The sequence below is a fragment of the Macaca fascicularis genome, chromosome 2, assembly GCF_037993035.2.
Source record: "Macaca fascicularis isolate 582-1 chromosome 2, T2T-MFA8v1.1".
NCBI classification, from domain to species: Eukaryota; Metazoa; Chordata; class Mammalia; order Primates; family Cercopithecidae; genus Macaca; species Macaca fascicularis.
The window spans coordinates 171,373,646-171,394,104 of NC_088376.1; the positions used below are offsets into that span (position 1 = coordinate 171,373,646).

The 20,459-nt window shown below is 39.0% G+C and overlaps 1 protein-coding gene and 1 long non-coding RNA gene across 3 annotated transcripts in view; one reads left to right on the forward strand and one right to left on the reverse strand.

Annotated features, from left to right (window-relative positions):
• Window positions 1–2,711, forward strand: part of LOC135969412 (uncharacterized) — an 89,971-nt gene extending 87,260 nt beyond the window's left edge. Inside the window, exon 3 of the long non-coding RNA XR_012431715.1 lies at window positions 2,601–2,711. This is a non-coding gene — a long non-coding RNA (uncharacterized lncRNA). The remainder of the gene's footprint in view (window positions 1–2,600) is intronic.
• Window positions 1–20,459, reverse strand: part of PLCXD2 (phosphatidylinositol specific phospholipase C X domain containing 2) — a 52,588-nt gene that overhangs the window by 17,642 nt on the left and 14,487 nt on the right. For both annotated transcript variants that reach the window (XM_045385417.2, XM_005548191.4), the window contains exon 2: window positions 1,236–1,696. In XM_045385417.2, the coding sequence (XP_045241352.1) occupies window positions 1,236–1,696 (461 nt within the window). The remainder of the gene's footprint in view (window positions 1–1,235; window positions 1,697–20,459) is intronic.

Here is a 20,459-nt window from a genome sequence, read left to right on the forward strand (position 1 = left end):
CATTTCAACCAATCCTCCAACCCACAGAATCCTGGTTCCTTCTTACCATGCTTGACCTTTTCGTTTTCCATAGCTCTTATCACTTTCTAACACTTAACGTGTGTGTGTGTGTGTGTGTGTATACACACACATGTATGGAGAGAGAGAATAAATATACATATATGTATATATGTGTGTCTGAGAATATACATATATGTATATATGTGACACACAGACATATACACACACATATATGTATGTTTACTATCTCTATTATCTATGATCTGTCTTCCTCCACCAGAATGATAGCTCCATTAGGGCAAGGTATCTTTGTCTGTTTTATTTACTAATTTATACCTAGTCCTTAGAGGTTACTTGGCACATACCTGGTGTTTAATAAATATTTTCAAGTGAATAACCTTTAAACTATTTTTAATCAAAAGCTCCTCCTTGAGTTAAAAAATATCTGCCTCTTAAAGATGTTTTGGTTAATGCATCTGCTGAGCAAGTGAGTAACTTTGAATGAGAGATACATCTTTTTTTTTTTTTTTAAGAGAGTGTAAATTAAACATTTTCCTGAAGCTCTTTTCTCCTACTGTCATCCTTTGGGATTAGAATGGAATACATCTGAGGCCCACATTCCTCTTCCTGAGCATGTCCCTCATGGTCCTAGGCTGGGAGGCTCTTCTCAACTTAAGCAGACTATGGAATGCTCTCCTGGGCTGGAGCCCCTTCAACAGGCTCTTCCTTCCTTAACTCTCTCTCCCTCTAAGACCCAAATACTTTTATAATATTAACACTCCTGAGATGAATCACTATGTTTCAGTCAGCTAATACTTTTCCTAATCAGTCAATACCTTGGCCGGGATTATCTGACACTGAGTTGAAGGCAAGATGGAACAGACTATCCCTGAGGGAAATTAGAAGGGTAAAAATGGACCTCAGGAAATAGAGAACGGGAATGACCTACTGGCCCAATTTTACAACTTTGCCTTGGTTGGTTCTGGTCAGGCCACTAAAAGTCAATTAGATGGCAAACAGTTTGCTGGACAAGCCTTAGGTATTTGGCAGGGGTTAGCCCTAGCCCTTGAACCTATCCTAGAGCCCAGGAACTAGTTTGTGTATGTTTAATGTTCCGAACAATCCACTCTCCAGCCTAAGAGCCCTGGATTGAGTGATTTTACAGATGGCAATTCGGGAAAAGCAGGAAGAGGTAAGTTCTTGTCCTTGGAAGCTTCTCTCTCCTTCCCTCCTACCTGGCAGTTCTTCTCCCACAGAGTTCGCAGCGTCAAACTTTCCACACTGCAGGCTGGGCATAGCTTGTTTCCAAAGGCCTCCTGGATCCGGAGAACCAGGCATTTGTGATGGGTCTCATCCATGGCATAGAAGTGGTTGAAATCCAGGAAGATAATCTCTTGGGGGTGCTGTGTAAGAAACGAGTCAATTTCCATCAGCCCATCCCAGACCTTGATACCAAAAAGCCCATGGATGAAGTAGATCTCCTGGTCGGCATCCCCTGGTTTGGAAGACACACGCAGGTCAAAGTAGCGGATCCCAGCTTCCAGCTGTTCCCGAAATGTCAGGTTCTGAGTCACAGACCACTTCTTCATTAGCTTCTTCACCAAGGAGATCCTGGCGAGGCGTTTGATAGCTTGGGTTTGGTCAGGCCCTACTGGGGACTTTTCATCCACCCAGTAGCTGAATGAATCATGTGAGCCTGTACAAAGGAATAAAGGTGAGGAAAGCAGATGAGATGGGAGCTGGGAAAAATAAGCCAATTGATGAGAAAACAAACAAACAAAAAATTAAGAACCAAATACACACACTAAAACTGCAAATGAATAGTAGCAAAATTTGCCAAGCTTGCTAGGAATAAAATAAACACGAAGAAAAGTAATGCTGCAGCTTGTTAAGACTGGGGTAATACTATAGTTTTCATATATTTTGCTGGCGTAAGATAAATTAATAAATAACCTTTTGCAAAGCTATTTAGAAATATGCTGAAAATAGGGGCTTTAAAATAGTCATCCAATTTGCTCTAGTAATTTATTTCAGGAAAGCTATTCTGAGGAAATAAACTCTAACATTCAGGAAAACAAAGATGTCTGCCAAAGAATATTCATAATAGAGACAAACTGGAGATAATGCTTAAGTGTCTCTTATAGAAGAAAGCTTCATTGTGGTATATCCACTTTATTCATGCCATCATTGAAACAGAGGATATGAAAACACTGTGTCTATCTCAATAATGCTGAGAAAGTGATTTAAATTCTAGGAAAGGCAGAATTTCAAGAAACCCAACTTACTTTCTTTTTATGTTTTTAAAACATTTAAAAAATTATATATATTATTTTACTATTGTAAACGTCGGAGTCAGTAGGAATGATTTATTGACAGATCAGCTAACCATTTTGATGGGCTCGACACAGTTTAGTTAATATGTTCCTCTTTTTGAATTCGTACCTTAATGAGCCAAAACTGCTATTAAATGGTCCAAATGCACATTCTGTTCCTCTGTCTTAACAAAGGGATAGGATGAAATGTTTTGTAAATGTCTGTTATGCCTGTTGGGTCTATAGTGCAGATTAAGTCTGACGTTTCTTTGTTGATTTTCTTTCTAGATAATCCATCTGTCCAATGCTGAAGAAGTCTGCAACTATTATTCTACTAGGTCTACCTATTTAGCTCTAATAATATTTGCTTCATATATCTAGGTGCTCTGGTGTTAGGTGTATATATATTTACAATTGTTATATCCTCTTGCTAAACTGATCCCTTTATCATTATGTAATGACCTTCTTTGTCTCTTTTTGTGTTTTTTTTTTTTTGCCTTAAAGTCTATTTTGCCTAATATAAATATAGCTAATTTGCACACTTTTGGTTTCCGTTTGTGTGGAATATTTTTTTTCCATCCCTCACTTTCAGTAGACTGTAAAGTGTGCCTTTACAGGTGAAGTGAGTTTTTTGTGGGCAGTATATAGTTGTGTCTTTTTTTTTTTTTCTTTTAAAATCCATTCAGCCAGTCCATGTCTTTTAATTGGGGAATTTAAACCATTTACATTTAAGGCTATTATTGATAGATGAGGACTTACTCCTTGTCATTTTGTTAATTATTTTCTAATTACTTTGTATATTCCTTGTTCCTTTCTTCTTCTTTTATTGTTTAACTTTACTATAATAAAACATAGAAGAAATGCTTCAAGACATTGGTCTAGGCAAAGGTTTCATAGCTAAGACTTCAAACACACAGGCAACAAAAACAAAAATAGACAAATGGGACTATATCAAACTGAAAAAGTGTCTACACTATCAAAGGAAACAATCAAGAGTGAAAAGACAACCTGTAGAACGGGAGCAAATATTTACAAACTATTCATCTTACAAAGAACTAATATCCAGAATATCCAGGGAATTCAAACAACTCAACAGCAAGAAAATGAAATAATCAAATTAAAAAGAGGACAAAAGAATTAAATAGACATTTCTCAAAAAGAAGACACACAGTTGGGCATGGTAGCTCATGACTGTGATTCCAGCACTTTAGGAGCTGAGGCCGGTGGATCACTTGAGTCCAGAAGTTTGAGACCACCCTAGGCAACATGTGTGAAACCCTATCTCTACAAAAAATACAAAAACAGTAGCCAGGAGTGGTGGTGCACACCTGCTACTCAGGAAGCTGAGGTGGGAGGATTGCTTGAGCCCAGGAGGTTGAGGCTGAAGTGAACGACGAACATTGTACCACTGCACTCCAGCCTGGGTCAGAGTAAGACCCTGTCTAAAACAACACCACCACCACCACAACCACCATATAAATAGTAAGCAAACATAGGAAGCAACGCTCTGTGTCACTAATCATCAAGGAAATGCAAATCAAAACCACAATGAGGTATCATCCCTGCCCAGTTACAATGGCAATTTTATAAAAAAAAAAAAAAAGACAAAAATAACAAATGCTGGTGAAACTGTGGAGATGTATGTAACTATTGGTGGAAATGTCAAGTAGTACAGTCATTATGGAAGACAGTATGGGCGTTACTGAAAAAACTAAATGTAGAACTACTATACAATCCAGCAACCCCAATAATAGGTATGTAACCAAAGGAAAGAAAAGCTGTATATCAAAGGGATACCTGCACCCCCATGTTTACTGTAGCACTATTCACAATAGTGAAGATATGAAATCAACCTAAATATTCATCAACAAATGAATGCATAAAAAATGTGGCATAAACATACACTGGAATACTATTCATCCATAAAAAAGAATGATATCCTGCCATTCACAGCAACACAAATAAGCCTGGGGACATTATGTTCAGCAAAATAAGTCAGGCACAGAAAGATAAATATTACATATTGTCACTCATACGTGGGGACTCAAAAAGCTTTTGAAGTTCATGGAAGTAGAGAGTAGAACTGTGGGTATTAGACTGGGAAGGGTAGCCGAGAGGGTAGGATAGAGAGGCTGGTTAGCAGATACAGAATTATGCTAGGACCGGGCATGGTGGCTCATGCCTGTAATCCCAGTACTTTGGGAGGCCGAGGTGGGCAGATCACTGATGTAATCCCAGTACTTTGGGAGGCCGAGGTGGGCAGATCACTTCAGGTCAGGAGTTCGAGACTAGCCTGGCCAATATGATGAAACCCTGTCTCTACCTTAAAAAAATACAAAAATTAGCCAGGTGTGGTGGTGCATGCCCGTAGTACCAGCTACTTGGGAGGCTGAGGCGTGAGCATTACTTGAACCCAGGAGGCAGAGGTTGCAGTGAGCTGAGATGGCGCCACTGCACTCCAGCCTGGGTGATGGCTAGACTCTCTTTCAAAAAAAAAAAAAAAAAATGTTGCCAGATAGGAGGAATGAAGTCTGGTGTTTTGCAGCACTGTAGGATGAATATGGTTGACTATAATTTACTATATACTTTCAAAGAGCTAGAAGAGAGGATTCTGAGTGTTCACAACACAAAGAAATGATAAATGTTTGAGGTGATGGTTATACCAGTTACACCAATTTGATCATTATACATTGTATACATGTATTGAAATAGCATTCTGTATCCCATAAATATGTGCAATTATTACTGTCAACTAAAAATAAAAGGGCAGGGTGTGTGAGAAAGAAAGCATGAATCCCCCTAGACAGAGATTATCTTTTTCTGAAGTATGAGTGACCACCATAGGCACATTCCTAATTATAGTGAGAAAATATTTCAACAGTAACTATTTCTAGATGAAAATCATCTTATTTAGCAAATATCTTTCATTTTAGTTATTGGTTCTATCCAGGGTGAATCATTCTTACGTCTATCGTCCACTAACTTGTGCAGAAGCTAATTTGGTGAGTGCTGTGACTGGCTCTGAGGTGAGGGACTCCACAGAGGTGGTTTCACTTTGCAAGTAAAATCTAGAAGGAAAATGCCTTTGCTTTGGCACTACTAACCTTGTTCTTAACCACTACCCCCCATATTACCATCAGAATTCCTGTATTCATACTCATTCACTGTCATCCATTTTCCATTTTTCTAAATTTTAGTGTAGGTATTTCACACATAATGCAAAATTTTACAAAACACTACCATTTTATATTATTTCAATTTTCTTGAAAACAAATAATTCTGTGATGACTTCAGTGTTTTGTTTCCTAAGAAATAAAGTGAAAAAGGAAAAAAAAATGACAAATAATGCTTTACTTTTATGTAGCATCTGGAACACAGAGACTATCCAGTAAGTATTAAGAAAAGACCTATTTATTCATCCTTAGGCAAATTGAATTTTGCAAGTGAGAAAATTACCAGCATATTTCAGGTAAGAAAAATTGCCATTACTAATAGAAATGTGGAACAAGTCCCCCTGGATTTTCCACATTGGTTATCTCTGTTAATAAGGCTCCCTGGATACCTGCCTAATGCTCTGCTTCCTTTGGCTGTACAGCAACAGGAAATTTTTATACCTCCTCATTGAGAGATTTATTATGAATACATTAGATATAGATGGTGAATAGCGAGTTCTCTCTTCTTTTTAAATTGCATTAACAGCCCAGCTGTTCAGGATTGAGTGTGTAATATAGTGCAAGGCACATACTGAACTTAATTCTTCCCTGGGCATTAGGGAATAGCCATTATCCAAGCGTGGAGGAGAGACAAATCCCCTCTGGTGTTCTCTTGTTGGTGTTGAGCCCAGTTTCATCTCCAGAGGGAGATGTGCTAACAACCTCCAACACTTTTCTCTGTGTCTGAGGACTGTTCAGAAATGTGACAGCAATGGGACCCCAGGGATCATTCTGAATACACAAGGACGTACATGGTACCCAGATCATCCCACAGAAGAGGGAGAGCGTGTATATTTCCTAGGAACAGAGTCTTTTTTTACCTCTTTGTTCTCTTTTCATTTCTCCGGCCTCACCTTATGCTTTCTGACCTCCTGTGCCCAGTACCATCCCTGCATCCCTCCAACCCCTTTACAGGACAGGACAGGACAGAACAATGAAGCAGACTGCTGAATGTTTTATAGCACTTGCCCTATATAGGCCTATATCAGCCAAAGCCAACCATCACTTATTAACCACTATCAATATTTTTCCTCTTCTACTTATTTCTTTTCCAGAAAGCTTTTGTATCATATGGAGTGGGTGAAATAACATTTAACTGCCTAGGTACATTAAATTATTTCTTTTTGGAAAAACAGGCTAACAATGTCCCCCCTTCCCCGCACATACAATATTTATAAACCACGTAATCTGCCAACAGTACTTACAAATAGAAAATCCTAATATTTTATAATCCAAATTCACTATCAAAGTTTGTTCCCCTATTACTCCCCTACAACTCATGGAAATTATTTTATTCTTTAAAGACAGTGATTCTTCCCCTTCTGTCCTGGAATGTATGAATATAATTCTAGCATTTCTTCAGAAGAGGAGGAAAATATCCTGCACCACTAGTCCTTGCCTTATTCTCTAAGAGAACTGCTGCTTGGGAATTGGTAGGGATAGCAGCTCCATGCATTCTAGCTTGTTTTATGATAAGGTCAGCAAATAGCTTAGGACTCATCCCACTGTAATGTCTGCTGCTAAAATAATCTTCGCTGCTATTACCTGGCATTACCTATGCACCTTCACTCACCTCTCTCTTTGGCTTCTTTATCTCTGTGTGAAACATATTTAAGTGGTACCCCTTTGCCTTAAAGCAAAACAAAGTACTTTTCCTTATATGCCTTACTCCACACATGACTGTCTTCTCTTTCTTCCTTGCTGTCAAATTCTTGAAAGTGTAGGCCAGTCCTGCTGCCTTTGTCTGCTATGACACACTCACTCCTTTCCATCTGAGTCCACTTTCTCTCCTTCTGTTGCTACTCTTGATCCTAACAACTCTCTACTTCAAATGGCCATATTCTTCTTGTTTTCTATGAGGGTTTGCCACGTCAGCTTGTTTGTGGAATCTTCCATTCCCTTGTGCTCAGTGTATATTTCTGCATATTTCTGGGTGTTCCCATCCTGCCTTTACCTTCTGTCTGCTTTTCTGACTCCTCTTTATTGTCCCTAAATTTAAATGTTTTCCAAGGATCTATTCTGTATTCTCTTCCTTTGTCCACCTTCAGAGACTTCAGTCCCACTCCCCAGTTTACCACAGTGTGCAGATGACACCAAAAGCTTCCTTTCTAGGCCAGACTCCTGTAAGTTGCAAACTTACCTTCCCATCTTTCTGCTATGGCCTGCCTCCAACGGCCTGCTCACACAACAAAGTGCGTATTTTCAAAGTCTAGCTTCTCCTGCTGGCCCTCTCATCCCCCAAAGTGTCTCTCCTGAATTTCTGCCAGTAGTTACCCAATCACTCAGACTTGAAATCTTGGATTCTGTTTAAACTCTTCTCTCTCTCTCACCGTCTTCATTTAACCAGTTACCAAAACTTTACATTTGACCTTTGCAACATACATCAAACCTGTCTCTTTCATTAACCTTCAACTGCCACTGTTCTCATTGATACACTCATTGCCTGTCAAATAGTACCAAAAACCAACCAACCACCAAACAGAAACCCTAATTTGGATCCTTTCACTCTTTCTCATTTGTTCATACTCAAAAGGCAGTTTTCTTAAGATACAGCTTTGATTATGACACATTCCTCCCACTTCCCGCCTTCCAAATAAAGCTCAAACTCAACACTGGGGTTTTAGAATTGTCTTCAATATGGTGCCAATGCATTATTTCAGACTCATCTCTTACCAGGCCCCTACATATAGCCTGGACACTGCTGGTATGCAACATAGACAGATAGGCAGGCCTCTTTCTGGACTCTGTTCACTTTTGCTGATACCTTCTGTAAAATATTTTTTTATCCCAACTATGTCTATATTTTCTCCCCAGCATTTATAACCCATATTAAGTTACTTTTTCCATATCTCAGTTTCCTCATCTGTCAAATGGGCCAATAGTACCTATTGTCACAAAATTATTGTGAATATTGGAATGTAAGCAAAGTGCTTAGAACAATACTGACACTTAGTACGTGCTGAACTACAATTATTGCTGTTATTAGTCATTCTTAGTTAGTCGGAAATCAGAGGGTGAAGGGCTGATTAACTGAAGCTTCTTGCCTTAAATACTGATGGTCTAGAGATTTTATTTTCTGTACCTGATTCATCATTCCTCTCTTAGTTGACATGGAGATGACAGCTTAGCCTCCACTCTGTTGGTTATAGCCACCACCACTCTTTTGGTCACAGTCTAAGTTGTCATCACCCACAATGAAAATCTTAAAATTTAATTTCTGACTTTTTGATCACAAGTTCCTTTACTTCTGCCATGCTTCAACCTGACTTTTATATTCCTCCCCTGTCCTGCACCCCACCCCTTCCGGTCTGAGAGCCCAGCATTGGCTTTACTTCTCCTTCAGCTATATCCAAGATCATCCATTTGCCAGCTTTCACATGCAGAATTATTAATTATAACTATCTGAAAGCTGTTAGGAGCCTGCTGAGGTACATTGTCTGTCTATACAGTCCTGAAATACACATAGAAATATTAATATGACATTTTCTAACCTACCTTTTGACTAACAACAAATGTTTTTCTTCTCTTCTCCAATGTATTTCATTTATAGAGGAGAAGTAATATGATCTTAGGACGTAATTGGCATCAAATACTAAATGATTGTTTTCAGACTCCTTTGGGCAGAGAATTTTGTTGTCATCTAAAAACTATTCCATATATAGCAGTAAATATGGACATATAAGTCCCTCCTTAATGTTCTATAAGCCTAGGACTAATTTTAGCCCTTAGAAAGGTGAAATTTTTTCCTCCAGTTTCTGGAAATTGACTTTTCTCTAATCCTTTCATTTTCACAATTACTACCCGTTTCTTCCTATTTTCTTATATAGTCAACAGTCATTAACAATGTTTCTTTTTCCTTTCTGTATGCATACAAAAACCCTGAATCATGTATGTGAAAGCACTTTATAATGTAAAGCAGTGATTCTCAACCTTAGATGAACATCAGAATCACTGGGAGGTGGCAGAGCAGGGGGCGCTTTTAAAAACCACCAGTGCTCATGAGCTCACCCCAAACCTTCTAAGTCAAAATCTCTCTGGGATGAAAGTTGACAAGCTTCTTGCTGATTGTAATGTATACCCAGGCTTGATACTTACAGCCACAAATGTGAGATTATAGTTTCCCAAAAGTTTTCTGAATTCTGGGCATGGTCTTCTCTGGTTGGTCTTCTAGTACTTTCAAACCTTCACATAATAATCTGGTGAAGTGCCTTTCCCACATATTGGTAGATGCTTTCTTTATCACTCCTTTTGTTCTAAGATACACCCTGCCCTTTAAACAATGAAATCACCACAGCTTGTTTGTGAAGAAGAAAATATTGGGAGGCCTTGGTTTCCTTATCATGCCTCCTAGTATGTGATTAGATTAGGTTACTTAAGGTTGATTAGGATCATTGGGATGTGCACTGGGTTACAGAGCTCAGAATAAAGTCCCTGTGGCAGCAAAGTCACATGGGAAGAGAGAGATTTGAATGGGAAAAGGTTAGCAAGATTCTTGCTCAGTGTTATAGTTATTGCCTCCTAGGTGGTGTTAGATTATCTGAGAGGTAAGGTAGGAGAAAATGAGCTAGCTGGCCTTGTGAGACCAGGCACAATCAGTTTGCTCTTTATCTGGAACACAAATTACTGCTTGATTCTTTCAGAGGGCTGTCATTTGGGGATTAGAGATCTCAAATGAGTGCATACTAGTTTTTAGTTAAAGCACTTTCATTACCCATTTCTTGCAAATTGGAGTAGTTGCCATTTTCTTAACTCAGATAAAAAGAATTTAAAGCTAGCTTCTTGGGAACCTGGTTTCTAAATAAAACAAAAAGAATTCAAAACACACACTATGAAATGATACATTTCATTACAGTACAATGGCATTTCAGATTATAGGATGACCACACTTCTAGCCATGGAGGGAAGATTGAGACAAGAGTTAAGTGAAGCATAAAAAGATAGAAACTCCCCATCTGGGGAGGTGAGGATGGTCACCCCAAGTCAAATAACTCCTGACTTCACATATTTAAGAAAACCTCCTGTTTCACCTCCCTTAGGTTCTCCTGTCTCTAAGTCCTTCTAACGTTGAAGCCCATTAGTTCCTCCAGGTGTTTCACTGATCCCACTCTCCCCACCCCATGTGTATTGACACCATTCAGTGTATCTGTGCCTCTAAGCATTGACATCGAAAAAATTTGTTCTTAGGGGGCAAAAAATCTTACTCTTCTACGTACAAAGTACAGATATATCTGAGTGTTACAATTTCACAGGGGAGGAGTGGGGGAAATAAGGAATAGAAATGCCTAAAAAGACTCCTTCGGGGAGTGATTACGAAAAAAAGGTTGAGATAGACCACTGCCCTAGACTGAGGTTCCTGGCTTATCTGGGCAGAACCTTTGACCCTGTCTCTTTTAACCTTAACTGGCCTGCCTCTCAATGCCTCCAGTAACGTTTCCCTCCCATCCACAAGGTGACCCAGTACTGGAAGGTTCTATTCCTATCCCCTGTCCCTAGAACACTAATGGGTTGGGAACCACTGAATTCCTTCTTTTCCAGTAACCTTTTTAAGTATTCTCACTCACAATTTCCAGGACCACCAACAAATCATTTTTCTGTCTACACAGTCCCAAAGGACCCAGACTTGCACTTTGAAAGATACTAGTTAAGAAAGAAGAACTTTACAAATGGTGAGTCCTGACACCTAACTGAATGAATTACCATAGCTCTGGATAAGCTAAATGGAGTGTCCACGCAGTGGTTAGGGGCACAGGGTCTGTTGCCAGGCTGCCTGAGTTCATAATCCTGGCTCTACTGCCTACTAGTTATGTGAATAAAATGCTGGGCCTCAGTTTCCTTATCTGCACAATGTGGACAACAGCAGTACTAACTTCACTGGTTTGTTGTGAAGAATAAATGAGTTAACTCAGGCAAGCACTCAGAGGAGTCCTTGGCTGATAGAATGAGCTCAAACATGTTATTATTATTAATTATTAAGAAATTTGTGTCACTTTTATTTGGATGATACTATCTGAGAAACAAATAATTCTGGTTTCTAAATAAAGCCATGAAACCTCAGTAAATATTTATATTTGAGGATCTGTTGTGGCAGTTAACATTTAGGGCTAGGAAAAACGAAGTTTGTAATTTACGTCATTTATTTTAGGTTACACCCAAAATCGACATCCAAAGAGTAAGTTTGGATCATAGTATTCTACAGTTGAAGTTCAAATTGGCACTAAAACTAAAATTATAAATTATTAATATCTCTAATCTGCTCCTATGTCAGTACTTGGAAATAAATACAGTGACTACACAATTTGAAAGTATAAGAGAGAAAATTCTGAGGATATTCTTAAACTTTTTATTTAAAAAAATATAAAATTAGATGTCATCAAGTGATTTTTATGGAAAAACAAATACAACCTGTTGCCAAAAATATGTTGAATGACAGATTTTTTTGAGAGTAGAAGCCTATATGATCCATTATTTGAAATGGAAAAAACAGTAATGTCTTCCCAACCCACCAAAAAAACCCTATCAGTTTTCTCAAACATCAAATATCATTAAAACACTCAAACACCAATGTAATCATCCACAGATAATCTTTCCCTAATATAAAGAGCAGAACCAGCAATATTTTCAGAAATTTTTCTGTATTTTTTTTTCTACAAATTGAAAATATTAATGCATAGTTCTTAGAGATGTAAGCATGGCCAAGTTTATGTTAGTTCATCTCTCTCAATATGCTTTATCACCCAATTTTTCTTTTTAGGCCTCTCGAGTGTGCTTGTTTTATTCACAGGCTTTTTGCTTTTTTAGAAGACATTTCACTCAATAATGTGGTAAGCTGACAGCACTCATGCACAGCTCGTGCCTGCTGGGAGGGTAGCTGAACTACGGAAGCAACACATTCTCCATCGTTTTGCCAAGGTGTACCTGCAACTTAAATGTTTTTGCTAGCTCCCACAATGGGATTTTTTATTTAGGTAGTGAATTCTGGATAAAATAAATCTTATAAGTTGTTATAGCAAATGTTTGGACAGCAAGAGTTTGGATGAAATATTTACAGAGGTGTTTGGAGCTAAGTTCCTCTCAGTTACCAAAGTATTTATATGCATGTCTATGTGTATATGTTGGCACTAAAACTGGCCCATCTGAAATGAAATCCAGAAAATTCTCTTATTCAGTGGGAAAAAAGTCCACTTTTCATTTATTTGGAAATATTTTTACTAATATCAATAGAGAACTTCTAATAGATAATACTTATTCTCTAAAAAATTCTTTTAAATACAAATATTATTTTGAGTTCATTTTTGAAAGAGTCATCTATATTCCATGTAAGCTCCAAATTTTTATCAAGACCTAAATAATATTATTTCTTTCAAAACTAAGACGGTCTGGTCCATTGTAAGCTTGGGCTAAAAACATATACTGGATGTGCATGTATTTTCTATAACGAATAGTCAGAGTGTTCAATTAAAGCTTGTCTATTTTATCTCAGTCTGAATTTTAGGTCACATGTCTGTAATTTGCATATTTTTTCTCTATTAGCCTATACTTTGTCAAGTGAGGTCGAAGTAATGCAGGCAGCTTGCAAAAAATCCAGGTGCAGCTATCTTTCCAGTTACCCACTATAGCTGATGCTGCATAAAATTGCACTGAATGTCAAATTTAGTTTTCCTAATTAATATAAAATATATAAACTAAAAAAAATTCTAGGCAAATTAATAAGATTTCAGCTGCAAAGACTCTTTCCTGCCCAGCAACAGCAAAAGGATATTAAAGGTGCCCAAACACAAAAGACCAAAAAAACCCTTTGCTCACACTTTATCTTAATAAAGCTAAGTAATTCATATGATGCTAGCTACCAGAAGGTGTCTGGGCAGCAGTAAAGGCTCAACTAGGTCAGAAGACAATCTGTGCAAACAGCAGAAGAGAAAGCAGTATCATGCTTATAAAAAGATAAAAGATATAAGTGTTCAAGCCAAGAAAAAGAGTAATTTGTTCCCATCTCCGAAGCAGGCAAAGAAGAGAGAACAGATGCCCCTTTCTGATGGAATTGGAATCAGAGATGTCCAGCTAAACAACAGCTCCTCCTCCCTCATCACTGCCAGTCCATCTTTGAGGGTTTCAGAGATGTCAACCTCGTGAGTTGTTAATCAATTTTAAAGAGTTGAATTTTTCTGAGAAAATATAGTAGTCCCTTCTTATTTGCAGTTTCAATTTCCACAGTTTCAGTTAGCCACAGTCAACTGTGGTCCAAAACTATTAAATGGAAAATTTAAAAAATAAACAATTCATAAATTTTAAATTGTGCCCCATTCTGAGGACTGTGATGAAGTGTTTTGCCATCCCACAGGCCTTCCAGTCCAAGATGTGAATCATCCCTTTGTCTAGCATATCTACTTGGTAGAGGTTCCCCAACTATTAGTCACTTAGCCATCTCAGTTATCATTAAAACACTCAAACACCAATATAACCATCAACAGACAATCTTTCCCTAATGTAGACAGCAGAACCAGTAATATTTTCAGAAGTTTTTCTGTATGTTTTCTACAAACTGAAAATATTAATGATGACTTCTTAGAGACGTAAGCATGGCCAAGCATGACTGTCGCAGTATCACAATGTTGGTGTTCCAGGAAACCTAATTCTACTTAAGAATGACCCCAAAGTGTGACAGCAGTGATGCTGGCATATTGTTATAACTGTTCTACTGTATTACTAGTCATTGCTGTTAATCTCTTACTGTACTCAATTGATAAACTTTACCATAGGCATGTATGTAGAGGAAAAATCACAGGATGTATAGGGTTTGGCTCTATCCATGGTTTCAGCAGTCATTGGGAGCCTTGGAACATACGACTTGAGATAAAAAGAGACTACCGTAAGAAGATTTTATGATTTGATCTACAGAAAGCCAGAAGACCCTGTCTTCATAGAATTTCTATTAAAAATGTTGCAACAAGATTTTTTTTTTTTTTTAGAAAATGGGTTAAAAACATGAGATTTAGGCCCTCAAACACATTATCTCGCTAAAAGTGCTTGCATTTTAATAACCTATGATTTTTAAGAAATTCAACTTTTTTTTTCAAATGTACTAAAACGAAGGCAGTCAAAACATTTCCATTCAAGTTCACCTGATTAAAAACTCTGAATATATTCCTGAGGTTTAGAGAAACCACTACTTCCTTTTACAAATGGCTGAAAACATATGTCTCAATATGCATATAGGCAATACGGGCAAAATCAGCAAGGCCAAGTTTCTGGAAGAAGAGCCATTTAGGAGCGGCTCCTCCTTCAGCATGAATGTCCACTCTCAGACTTAGACAGTGATGAGGATATGCCAGAACAGCTCTCTGGCCCTTCAGAGAGCACCGGCCCAGCTGGAGGGCTCCAGCTCTGACTTCCCACGCAGACCATCACCAGCTCACTTCCCTGCAGAACATCTTCCTGACTCCCGACAGCAGCCAGCTCTGCCAGGATGATGGGCTTCCAGGTATAGCCATGTTGGCGGGCACACCCACAGAGCAGTGACCAGAGCGACCAGTCTACAAGGGATGTTAAGATATTGCTCAGATAAACTGCAAATTTGGTCCCAGTTGCTGCAGGTTTTCACCAGGGACTCCTTATGAAATGGGCAAGATGTTTAAAAAAAAAAAAAAAAGCTCTCTTCAGTGCACATAGTAAACTCTTTATCTTGAATGTGAACATGTGATAAGAAAAAAAAAAAAGTCATTTTTAATCACCACTCTCCTCTAAGCACACTGAATCCTGGTAGCTGGAGTATCTTCTGTTTGCTGAGCACAACTGCAATATTCATCTCTGGCATTAAGAGCTTTTGACATACTTGAAGCGGTATTAAGCAGTGGGTGGGGGGTATGCCAATGTAGAGACAGACTCTTGGAAAGACCTCAGTGGATCTGCTGAGGAAAGACAGAGAGGTTGAGAAGCTGGGAGTGAAGGCTGAGGAGGCTGAGAATCAAAGGGGGAACGGAGGGGAATCAGAGCGGGCTGCAGGGCTCAGAAGAGAGACTCAGGAAAGGAGGCAAACCTAATAGAAAAATTTCAAAGCTGCAGAACACTTTCAATTCTACATCTTTTACCAAATGAGGAGTAAATATTTTTAAAGTGACAACTCGAAGGGGTAGCCTATTATTAAGCTGTCTGAAGCACACGTGTCTCAGTTCAGCCCTGTTTTGAGGCCCCATCCCTCAAGGGGCTCTGCTCTGTGGACCTTGCCTCCTGGCTTCATCTCCCCTGGTGCCTGCACCAGAGTCCCCAAGCAGGGGTAGACCTAGCTGAGGGGTGGGGTGGTACCACACAAAGGGGTGAAGGAGGTGGGAAAGTACAAGAGAAAGCTTTCTCTCTGATTGAGATGAACCCCTTAAAAGAGACTCCTATATGAACGAATTTTTTTCACGGTGTACTGGAGTTAAAACCCTACCCAAAGAGCTAGCAACATAAGCATCGAGAAGCAAGATATATCGATCTGGGGGCATTCGAAGGAGAATGATGTATAAAGTCACAAAAGCACGAAGTAGAAAATGAGACAAACATCAGGAATAGAGCATTTCACAGATACTATTGAAGTAACTACAACAGCCAGAAAATGTAGTGTTCAGATAATCCACACAAATATGTGACTTTCAAGGATGAGGCCGGGAGTATCTTTTCATTAGTTGACTAAAAATTTATGACCACAAAGCGTCCAGCTTAAGCTTCACGTTGCCCAGAATAGCACTGCACTAGTGTAGAATGCAGCAGGTCGTCACTGCGGAGGCTCAGAGACTCCGACTCTGCTCCTCCACAGCCATAGATGAGTCTGATGAGGAACTTTCTATAAATAATGAATGCCTCAGCCTTGTGCTGCATTTGCCTTATTTAAAGGTAACAGATTACGGGAAAGGGTAAGCAAGCCCCTGGGGCTCAGGGGTAAGCCTCACAAACTCTGCGCAGCCTTTTATGAGCTCTTGCAGTACAATAATCTATATAAACCTCCTGGTGATTGTCTTATCTAGAATAAGTATTTAGATAACAGAGGCCAGCCCAATTCTCCCTTTGCTTTTCCCTGGTATATAACAAAAAGATGGTGGCATAGATGATGTGTTCCTTCTACCCCTCCTTCTTCCCCATTTGCATGCTATTGGACTATTTCCCTTAATTCTCCTGTAAGCTGGTGGAAGATACAGACAGAATGGCCAGACTCTACACTTCCACTGACATTTAAAGGTCAAGTCTCCTTGTATCATAAATAACGATATCTCCCTTCCACACGTAGGGAAAGGATAACTGAAAATTAGCTAAGGTCAGAGGGGGAGGGAACCTTTGAAAGTTCACTTGGCAAAAGGACTTGATTTACTGCAATTTTGCTGAACACTGTAGCACTGTAGCTGAGATAGCTTGTTTCATGAAGAGTTGAAGGAAATTAAAATCAAAGGATGGATTCATCCAGCTATTGTTTTCCACCTCTGTTCTTAATTGATTTTAATATGGTTACCCCCTCAATAAATAAAGACTTCTAAAACTGGGTCAATGACATAAATAGAATCTGGTTTTCAAATATTTTCTTTCATACAGAGACTTTAAAAAAAGTTGCTGGACCCTTAGTGCCAGGTGTTCCCTTGGAGAGAGAGCTTCTATCTGTGGTCAAGCCATGTGGCTTAGGTCCGTTTAAATTTCCCCATCTGAAGAAGAAATTCATTTTTCAGGAATCACATATTCAGTACATACCTCTTTAAAAATTCTCTCTCCCTTTCTTCTGCCCCTGGAACTCATGGAAACCTTTTCATCCAATAACTAAAAGCATCCTGAAGACATTCAGTTTCTCTCCCTAGTGTTTTCACCTCAGCTCTTTCATCATTAACTTTTTTTTAATAACCCTGGTGGGAGCTCTTGTCTGAAAATAACTGAAACAACTTCAGTCTACTGAGTGCTTATTATGTACCTAATGACAGGCTGGGCATTTTACTTACATGATCTCATTTTACAGATGAGGAAACTGAGGCTCAGACTGGTTTTGCAACTAGCTCAGGGTTGCAAAGATTGCATGTGGCTGCCTGGGACATAGACCCAGGTCTGTCAGACCTCAGTGTACACAAAGATACTCTAGGGATGATATTATTGGTTCTATGTCCTTACTGATTAAACAAGTCAAGTGCACTGCTCATGTACTTTCAATAACATGGTGATTGCAGAGTTTGTCTTTGGACCTAAATGCCTGGTCCCTGCCCCAGTGCAGGAAAATTGATGAAGAGATTAAAGCTATTTTAAATTTTGTAAAGACCTAAAGAATTTCTACATAGGGACACAGGAGGGCACTCTAACCTTCTCTCAGTTGAAGAAACTGTCTGTAATTCCATAGCTGAGCCTGATTCCCAGTGCTAGTTCTGCTATGATTACTTCCGTGAACCTGGGCTTCCAAACTTGTACTTGGAGTTCTGTTTCTTCATTTGCAAACTTAGGAAAGTGAGCGAAATGGCACCTAGGGTCTCTTCTATCTTAAGAATTGGATAATTCCACTTATTAACAGCTTATTAAAGGCATTTGTCACCCTATTTATGAAGGACTATTAATCACGGCAAAGAAATAACATTTTTCTTTCACACTTACCATACTTAAACAGAAAATAGGCCTGTAAATTTTACTCATCATATTTGCAAAAAGCAAATCATTCCCAAGTCTAAAGTGGTATTTATTGCTTTTTGGCTCATCTGAGAATTTCGTCAAATTGCTGGAGACATTCTTTCTGCTTACACAGATTCTTAGGACCCATATTTCTGTTGGGCCTTAGGTCTGTCTTACAGTGATTAAATGCATTGGTCAATAGTTCACTTATTGTTTAGCATTTATGTGACAGTGCCCTTCACTTTAAAGGCTGGTGTTTCATTATTTTGTGGGTCATTTTAATGGAATTTATCATTGGGACTTCGAAAAAAAAATATTTATGGTTACCTAGTTTTGCTGGAATTTTTCACAGGGCAGGGTTTTTATTTTATTTTACTTTAGTTTTTCATTATTTAATTAATTAATTATTTATTTAGAGATGTAGTCTCGCTCTGTCGCCCAGGCTGGAGTGCAGTGGCACGATCTTGGCTCACTGCAAGCTCCACCTCCCGGGTTCACGCCATTCTCCTGCCTCAGCCTCCCGAGTAGGGGGGACTACAGGCGCCTGCCACCCGGCTAATTTTTTTGTAGTTTTAGTAGACATGGGGTTTCACCATGTTAGCCAGGATGGTCTCAATCTAGGGCAGGGTTATTTTAAGATTCATTTGATAAACTGAAGAATGACTGAGATACAGAGAAGCTTCTTAGCTAGTTCCCCTCGAGAACAAGAAGAGGTCTTTTCTCTTTCTTGTAAATAAAGGCCTAAGCTAGGTGTTCTGACAGAGGAAAGGGAAAAGGGAGGAGAGAAAATCCAGTAAGTAGCAGTTTAAATTACATGAAATGGTGGGCTTCAAGGGAATTTGTACATTACACCCAACGGAGAAAGTGAATGAAAACACACCCCACCCTTGAAGACCAGCGTTCTGAGAGCTTACACACCTGCTAAAGCCTCATGCTGGTCTTTCTGTGTAGAGGCAGAATAGAGGCCAGAAAGGTTTTTTTTCTGTGCCGGAGCCTCACTGGGTGATTACTACACAGACCACTTAAACCACTGGGCTGCTTTTGTTCTGAGTCAATAAAAAGCCTCCTAGATGTCTGGTCTTGAAAAAAAAAATGTAACTTGTTCAGCCAGAACAGGTCAGCATGTAGTCCTTCAAACATAACCATCCTCATGGGTGCTCATGCATTAGAGTCCCGACATGGGAGCAAATGGCCTCAGATGAAAAGAAAATTACCCTTTATTACAACCAACAAAAGAAACTAAAGTTACAACCCAACACTGGGTCAGTCTTCAACTCTATGAGTGTCTTTTATTCAAATGCAATTTAATGAATTGGGCATGACCTAATTTTTTACAATTCTGGTATTGTTATCAGGATTTTGGGGGGCAATCTGCTTAACCTCTCTGTGACTAAATTTCTTCATCTGTAAAATGGGGATAGTAGGAGTATCTACATCATTAATTTGTTATAAGAATTAATTGGCTTTATATAAATCAAACAGAGCAATATTGGTCTCCTAGGAAGTGCTCTATAAATGTTAAATAAGCAAGCTATTCTTCTTCTGTTTCTGTTATTATTATTATACTTGTTCTTATTCTTAAAGCCTTGAGGCATCTTGGAAGACTGCAATGCAGTTATAAGATTTTGTCTTACCTTAGGCATTACTACTTGCTTCCTGCCTATCCTAGTTTCTCCTTAACTAGAAATATAGATTTTTAAAATATCTGTTTTTTATGCTTAAATTCTTTGTAGATATATTTCAAGATTCCATGTCTCTCCCCTCCTCCTTCTTTCCCTCCACTTTTATCATAAGGTGCTCATTCTGACCAAGACAGCAAGTATACATAAACGACAAAACAGCTGTATACAGCAGAGATAAACAGTCTCAATGGGGTATACCACGTCCTGTAATGGAAATGTTTACAGAGGTCATACCTCAGCTGAATTGTAACTGGACAGGCAAAGTGAAGGTGGGTTATTGGAAGGGAGGGTGTTCAAAGACTGGAATTATAACAGGGACAGTGCATTTTCTTTCACGGTTTTCTTCAAGCCCAAAATTGTCACTGGTTCCCTATAGTCTACAACACGAAGCATAAAGTGCTTAGCACAATGTCGAAAATCTCTCTCCAACTGGCTTGTCTGTCTTTCCTTACCTTTTCCATTTCCTTCTCCTGTCACTTCCACAGGTGACCATGGCAGCCCTTCTCTGCTTCCTGAAGGTGCCGTTGTTTTCTCATCTCTAATTTTGGGCACTTGCTTCCCTGTCTCTGGAACGTCCTTCCCTCTTCATGTTGAAATCCTACCTGTCTCTCACAGCCAAGCTCACAGGTGCTCTTCTCCTGAGGCGG